General features: G+C 36.6%; 1 protein-coding gene across 6 annotated transcripts in view; it reads left to right on the top strand.

Moving 5' to 3' along the window:
* The first annotated feature begins 1,524 nt into the window (after positions 1 to 1,524).
* The window catches only part of TRAPPC8 (trafficking protein particle complex 8), a 67,933-nt gene continuing 61,160 nt past the window's right edge, over positions 1,525 to 8,297 (top strand). For 2 of the 6 annotated variants that reach the window (XM_014541269.1, XM_005857056.1), the window contains exons 1-3: positions 1,525 to 1,550; positions 2,952 to 3,146; positions 6,661 to 6,744. In XM_014541269.1, the coding sequence (XP_014396755.1) occupies positions 1,526 to 1,550; positions 2,952 to 3,146; positions 6,661 to 6,744 (304 nt within the window). In that variant the 5' untranslated portion in view covers position 1,525. Of the gene's footprint in view, positions 1,551 to 2,951; positions 3,147 to 4,140; positions 4,281 to 5,569; positions 5,620 to 6,660; positions 6,745 to 8,297 lie in introns of those variants that run through there. The other 4 variants (XM_005857052.1, XM_005857053.1, XM_014541279.1 and 1 more) reach the window with 3 other exon arrangements.

Consider the following 8,297-nt stretch of genomic DNA (forward strand, 5'->3'; position numbering starts at 1 on the left):
TCTCTTGAAGTGGAGCTGTCAGCAAGAGCTACAGTCATCTGGGGCTTGAGGATCCTCTTCCCAGCTCACTCATGGTTGCTGGCAAGTCTCACTTCCTCACTGATATTGGCCTGAGACTTCAGTTCTGTGCCACGTGGGCCTGTCCATAGGCTCCCTGAGTTGCCGTGGCATGGCACTTAGCTTCATCCAGAGGGAGTGATCAGAGAGAGAACCAGGATAGAAACCGTACTCTTTATACCCTTATCTCAGAAGTGCTATACCATTGCTTTTGCTGTGTGCGGTTGGTCACACATAGCAACCCTAGGATGTGGGAGGTGACACAAGTGTGTGTAACAGGAAATGTCAGGATCATTGGGGGCCATTTCAGAGACTGGCTGCCACACCTGTTAACTCATTTCTGGATTTATTAGTAGGGTTACCTAACTGATAAGCCCACTCTGAATATAGTGCAAAACTAGAGATATATATTTAATATATATATTTATTGATTTCAGAGAGGAAGGGAGAGAGAGATAAAAAACATCCATGATGAGAATCATTGATTGCTGCTTCCTGCATGCCCCCTACTGGGAATGTGTCTATATCGGAATTGAACTAGACCTCCTGATTCATACGTTCCACGCTCAACCACTGAGCCACACTGGCTGGGCTTGAGAGAGGTTTAATACACACATGGCTACTCACGTTATTCAACAATTATGAACTAACTTTAAGGAAAATACTTGTTTCTAAAAATGTCAGAAATGTACCATAGTATTTTCTTGTTTTTTGGTTTCTCTGTTTCATAGTTAGACTAGCTGGGAAGTTTAATTAGGGAGAGAGCTCTGTGTGTGTTTAAGTTAGAAAAAATAAACAATTACAGAAGAATGCAGAGAATACAAGAGACATCCAGCTTCCCACTACCCAGAACCAACAAATATTGACCTTCTTATCATATTTACTTTGTGTCTTTTTCTTTCCTTTGAAAAGAAACCAAACATTAGAGATACCCTTGAAGTCACCTTTAAACCTTTCCTTGGTCTCATTTCCTTCCTTCATAGGCAACCATTATAATGGAATTTGCATGTATTTTATTTGTACTTTTGTACATATATTTATAGTACAAGTGCACATATTTATTCCATATAGTTTTTATAAACTTGTTGTTTTATTTTTTTTAATTAAAAGTTTAGAAATCAACAGAGGGTCACAGGAAATTTAGGAAGACAGTTTTTACAGATGTAACCTTATTTAAAATATAGGCAGGCCTGAAATTAAAAGTTTAGTATAAAGCATTTTCCATTGGGAATAAAAGTGTTATTTTATTTATTTATTTTTTAAAATATATTTTATTGATTTTTTACAGAGAGGAAGGGAGAGGGACAGAGAGTCAAAAACATCGATGAGAGAGAAACACCAATCAGCTGCCTGTTGCACACCCCCACTGGGGATGTGCCCGCAACCAAGGCACATGCCCTTGACCGGAATCGAACCTGGGACCCTTGAGTCCGCAGGACGACGCTCTATCCACCGAGCCAAACCGGTTATGGCAAAAGTGTTATTTTTTATGGGTAGGTATCCAAAGCCAGTTTTCCAGAGTTGCCTCTTATTTGTATACAGTGATTCATGATGTTCTTATAATAGTGTGTTATACCTGCTGCCTGCATCACCTCTTGAACACTTCACTACATGATTATGTATGTGCCAGGCATGGGGCTCAGTGCTTTACATTTACTATCTCATCCAACAATATCCCACGTACATCTTTAAAACCCTGTGAAGTAGGTTTTAGTCACGTTACAGGTGAGGAAATTGAAGAACAGAAAAGTTAAAAGTTATTTAGGGTAACCCGGTTAATAAATGGTGGGTTGGGATTAAAATAAAGTCTGACTCCAGCCGTTGCTGATTTGGCTCAGTGGATAGAGCGTCAGCCTCCGACTGAAGGGTCCCGGGTTTGATTTTGGCCAAGGACACATGCCCCGGTTACAGGCTCGATCCCCAGCAGGAGGTAGCAGATCAGTGATTCTCTCTCATCATTGATGTTTCTATCTCTCTCTCCCTCTCCCTTCCTCTCTGAAATCAATAAAAAGGTATTTTCTAAAGAAAAAAAAGTCTGACTTCAAAAATTGGACCTTAATATAATGGGCTGCTCTAATACTTCTCTGGAAACTGCTTGAATATATTTTATGAAAAGATATGCTCACATTTCCTACTGTGCTCTGTGGGTACTGTCTTGGTATAATCTCTTAAGAACCTACATTTTGGCCTGACGCTCTGAGCCACTGGTTATAAATCCCATGGACTTGAGGCAAGACCTGTAACATGGTAGCGGCAAGAGCTATTGGGGATGGGAGAAGGGATTTGGGTGTTGATTTTTTAAAATACGCTTTATTTTTTAGAGCAGTTTTAGGTTCACAGCAAAATTGAGCAGAAAGAATAGAGTTTCTGTATACCTTCTGTTCCAGTACCTTCCCACTATCAACATCCCGGGATTTTTATAATAGTACAATAGTGGCTGAGAATGCAGGAAGCACACTCGGGGAAGTAGAGGAACCCCCAGTGCACCATTTAGCTCCCCTTTCTTCCCCTTTACTATTTTCAGTGTTGATATCACAGACTTCACACTGCTCTGGACAGCCTTAGTGTGAGGTGAGAATTAGCAACGTGGCATGTATGGTGGTTGGTCCCTGGCAACTCCAAATAGGAAGAAGGAAAATACATTCTTACTGTAGGGACATGAGCAGTAGCATTGCGAGAGAAGGTTAGACTGTCTGGCGAGCCCTTTTGGTTATATGAGAATGTTGTAAGTCAGTTGTATTTATGGAAGACTGTTCCACTAGGAATTTCTGGTTTCTGATTTCATCATCTTTTTTGTTTGTAAAACATTAACCCAATTTTTTTTATTGTTGTTATAGTTGGGTTGTTATGAATTGTGTAGAATTACTTTCATGTTTTTTTTTTTTCCCCTGAAGTTCATATGAGAGATCCTAATAATCAGCTTCACGTAATAAAAAATTTGAAGATAGCAGTAAGCAACATCATCACCCAACCACCTCAGCCTGGAGCCATTCGGAAGCTTTTGAATGATGTTGTTTCTGGCAGTCAGCCTGCGGATGGACTAGTAGCTAATGTGATTACGGCCGGAGATTATGACCTCAACATCAGTGGTATGTAATAAGGTTTATTATTTTTAAAAGGAATTTTTCTTTTTTTAGAAACAGTAAATTCTGTAACTTGGAACTCATTTAACAAACGCTTACGTGCTTACTGAATGATAGATCTGGAATACAATGTTGAAAATAGCCGTTACTGCTTTTAAGGAAGTTGTAATCAAACTAGAGGCCCAATGCACGAAATTCATGCAAGAGTAGGCCTTCCTTCCCCTGGCTGCTGGCACCAGCTTCCCTCACAGCCCCAGCTTCATCCCGAAGGTCCTCCGGTCTAATTAGCATATTATGCTTTTATTATTATAGATAGATGAGTAGGCAGCCATTGAAACTGAATTACATGATTTTATTTTTTCATAAAAAATTGATTTATATTTCTACTTGTGAAGCTAATAGATGCTCCATGAGGGCATGGACTTTGGCTCTTTATTTTACTCCTAGCACCTAAAGTAATGCCTAGAACATGTATATAATAAATATTTCTTGAATGAAAGAAAAATAGTAGATGAAAAATGACATTCTTTTGTGTCATAAATAGCACTATAATTAAATAGTACTATAATTAATGCATGGATAAATATTTAATATTTTCTGAGTGCTTTAGTGATAAATATTTTCTTGATAAGATTCGTGGGTGAGATGATATATTAATATGTAAAGTGAGTTAGCAGTATTTGGTGTGACTCAATATGAAAAAGAGGGACATGGGATAGGTTTTTAGAGGGAAAAGATTAAAAGTACATCATTTAATCAAGATATTTCAGTAGCCTAATAAAATAATCTTTTTAGGTCAGTGCAATTTGTAATATAATATTTTAATTTATTTAAAATAATTGCATATCATATTTAAAGATTGTGGTAAACATACTAAGAACTTAAGTGGTTTGTTTTAGGTCACAAAGTTAGTTGGTTATACTTGTATAGATAGAAATCTTTGTAAAATTATTTTGTTTAAATGTTCATAATTGTTCTTCTGTGTTAATTTTAATTACAGCAAGATACATTGATAATTTCAAGTTTAGACTATTATGGTTATCTTTCCATATCAAAAGATCGCCTTTCTGAAGTCTTCTCCTACTCCATGGGGAATGATGTCCTTCAGTGGGAGAGATAGTTGGGAGACAAAAAATCTAGATATTACAATGGTTTGTGGCTCTCCAAAGGACTGTGGTACATAGATACATAGTATATCTGTGGTATTATTTAAAAGTATTTTTTTTGGGGGAAGAACCAGTTAGGAAAGAAAAAGGCTCATGGGGGAGATAATGAAATAAAAGTTGCAAAACACCATTCTTCTCCATTTTGGACTGATTGCTGTCCAAGGCCTGCTCCACAACTGTCATCTTTGGGATTTCCTTCCCTTCCCTTCTCTGTAGTCTCTCATTCATATCTTTTTTGGCATATTTTCTGGGTTTGGTGAAGGACATCTCCAAGTACCTTCCTAAGAAACTGCTGAGAAGGTAATTTTTTTGAGAAATGAATGTCTGAAAAGTTTTTTTCTTTTATACTTGATTATTGATTGGTAATTTCACTATATATATTCTAATTTAGAAATAATTTCTCACAGAATTGTTTCACTTCTTGTAACTTCTAGTATTGTAAAGAAACTGTATGCCATTATGATACCTCTCCCCCTATTCCCTTCAACTTTTAGAAGCTTTTAGAAGCTCTTCTGCTTATTTTGAAATTTCATGTTGGACCCGATTTAACTCCTTTTTCACTCATTGTATTGTGTAGCCCCTTTTGATAATCTGGTCATGCATAATCTTTAATCCTGAGAAATTTCTTGTGTTTTTCTTTTTCTTTGTTAATTTCTTCGTTGTTGTTTTCTTTGCTCTTTCTAGAAGGACTACTGTTAGCTGGATGTAGGACTTCCTGAGTTACTCCTCTGATGTTTTCATCTTCTAATATTGTCAGTCTCCATCTCTTAGGTCTTTATGTTTTACTTTCTGGGGGTATCCTTGACTTTATTTTCTATCTTCTATTGAAATTTTAATATACCCTTGCTCTTGATTTTTCTTTTATTTAAAAAAAAAAACATTGATTTCAGAGAGGAAGGTAGAGAGAGAAGCATCAATCCCTTGCTCTTGATTTTTCTTTTATTTAAAAAAAATTTTTTATTGATTTCAGAGAGGAAGGTAGAGAGAGAAGCATCAATGATGAGAGAGAATCATTGATTGGCTGCCTCCTGCACGCCCTCCACTGGGGATTGAGCCCGAAACCTGGGCATGTGCCCTCTCCAGGAACCTGTGACCTCCTTGTTCATAGGTCGACACTCAAACACTGAGCCACTCGGGCTGGGCTGATTTTTCTTTTTGTGACATGTAGTTCTTGTTTCCTATTGTGGTAACTTAATTCTGAGAATATTAATAAATTGTTAAGTTTTCTTCTCTTACGATTTTTCTCTCATTTGTATTATTTTTCAGTTTGTTTTGATCTCTCTTTCATATTGGAATCTTACCTCAAATGTCTGGTGAGCCCGTGGCGTTATTTTCTGTTTCTAATTGAGGCATTAAAACCCTGACTGGGCATAACAAAACTTGTCTTCTCTATTGGGTAGTGAGACTGTAATAGGCTTGAATGTTACCCTGCTTTTATTACTCACAGTTCTTTAATATGGGCTCATTTATTTTCTCCAGAGTAAGTTTCTCAAATCTGATGTCTGGCTGCTAGAGGTGGGCTCATTATTTTTTTAAATGATGTATTAAAGTGGTTTGATAGATAGTTTATAGGAACAATATGGTCATGATTTGGTTGTGAGAAATTATTTTATCCAGCTGACTGGCATGGCTCAGTGGTTGAGTGTCAACCTGTGAACCAGGAGGTCACAGTTCAATTCCCGGTCAGGACGCATGCCCAGGATCTGGGCTTCATCCCCCGTGGGGGACATGCAGGAAGCAGCTGATCAATGATTCTCATTATTTAATGTCTCTCTCTCTCTCCCTCTCTGAAATAAGTAAAAATATATTTTTAAAAAATGTCCTGTATGTTAATATCCATTAATAAAATGATTGTAAAGTAATAGTTTAAAAATTTATTTTATCCAGTTAAATTACTTATATTCTCAGGCCCCTGCTAACACTCCACATAAGGAAGGATTGAGTGCTGTTTGTCTTTAAACACAGGTGGAGGCACTGCTTTATAGGCGATGCCTTTAGGCAGATTTTAAAAAGAACCCCCGGTGGTTTGGATAAGCTACATCGAAGAAGAAAACAGTTTCTTCAGCTTCTCCCTGCTCCTGCTTTAAGACATCTCCTATGTCGGTCTTGAAGACTGGGAATGTGATATGCTGAAGCACTGAATGCATTATAATAAAATTCCGTTATAACAGTGATACTCTAGAGATGTATGAGGGATTTCATCCGTTTCAAATAAGATATTCTCTATGTCTAGAAAAATACTTTTAATTTTTGCCATTAATGTGAGCATACTTTTTACCCATTCTATTTAAGAAATACATGTTATATCTTTACCTCATGAGACTAGCTTATCAGTGCCATGTTTTCTTCATCAGATCGGTCAATTAAAGCTAGTGTTCCTTGGTACAGTAATTGGAAAGACACATTGATGGAAATGAAAGAATCCTCATTAAATACAGGTATTTTCTATATTGGTCTGAGTTTTCCAGATTGTTCTCACTCTACTCCTTGCCTATTATCTTTTTTCTACTCAGCTACTTAAAAAAAAAAAATTTGTCCCAATTAACATGTCTGCCTAATTTTTCTAAAGCAGAGGCAGTCTGGTGATGCTCGTGCAACTTATGTTATCGATCCTATCTATTGTTTATTGTTTACTCTTGATTTACATTATCTTCTAAATCCAGGTATTGTTTTGGAATAGTATAATTTGGGTTACACCTTGTTTTGATAAGGAAGAATGTTTTTTCCTACTTTTTTCTCTGGAGAGTAGTCATGTGTAAACAGTATTTTAGAGGATTGTTTAAATATTCTTTAAAATTTTTTCCTAAATTTTTATGTAAGAATAAAAAGCATAAAGAACACTTAAAAATGACAATTATTTAAAATATGGCTAGTGCAATATAAGAACTTAGTGTTCTTATTTTTCCAATATCTTAAAGTATTTTGCAATTTTTCATCATCCTGTGAATTATTATCAGTTACTGTCAACTAAGAAAGTGCAAGAACGATGAAATTGCCTAGATGATACAGTAGTGAAATAAATCATTACTACTATATCACCCTTCAGTTTTAAATTTTGTGTTGCCCAAAGTATATTGCATCTTTTTATTTTACATACCCAAATTGATTTTATTGGTGGCCTTTTAAAATGTTTTTATCCAAGAATAATCTGTTTCTTCTAGTAGCTTTCCTCTTTGTTGTGATCTTTGTCATTTCATACCAGTTGCTTTCTTTCAGTTTTTGCTAATTCATGGTTTTCTGCTTAAAGGTTAAAATAGGTCAGAAAACAAAGGAAGCATATTGGAAACGTATTGAAAGTTTTGGGTTGTGTATGTGATACTTTTCAACAGTCGTCTCAGCATTTTCTTTCAAGAAGTTATAAAGGAAGAATAAAGACATATTTGTAGCCATTATCTTTGTTTTCATCTTTTTTCCTTTGAACACAGATGAGTATAGAGAACTTTCATTTTTAGTCCATATTGGCAAAGAAAATAAATTTGACAGTGGAAGACACAATTTTTCACAATTAGCCAAATCAGAAATGAGGGCAGTGTAACAGTAGCATTCTAGACTATAGCACTGTCCAGTAGAAAATTGTGAGCCACTTACATAGTTTTTAATGTTCTATAGCTACAATACTATCTAATAATAGACAAACATGGTAATTAACCGTACCTTCGCTATGCCTCCCATTGGCTAATCAGCACAATATGCAAATTAACCCAACCAAGATGGCGGCCGGCAGCCACGCAGCTGAAGTGAGCAGGAGGCTTGCTTGCTCCAGTGATGGAGGAAGCCAAGGTTCCCTGCCTGCCGCGGCCCAGCTCTGAGCTCTGAAAGCAACAAAGTTTCAATTATAGAAGCTAAAGAAACCCCAGATACCTGCTTTCAGCAGGCCCTGGCCTCGGCTGGAGCAGCCGGCTCTCAGCAACAAAGTTTCAATTATAGAAGGTAAATAAATCCCAGAAGAAAAAGAAAAAGAAAAAAAGGAGAGGCTGGGAGCTTCAGTCGC

This window comes from Myotis brandtii, unplaced genomic scaffold (assembly GCF_000412655.1).
Source record: "Myotis brandtii unplaced genomic scaffold, ASM41265v1 scaffold107, whole genome shotgun sequence".
Lineage (NCBI taxonomy): Eukaryota > Metazoa > Chordata > Mammalia > Chiroptera > Vespertilionidae > Myotis > Myotis brandtii.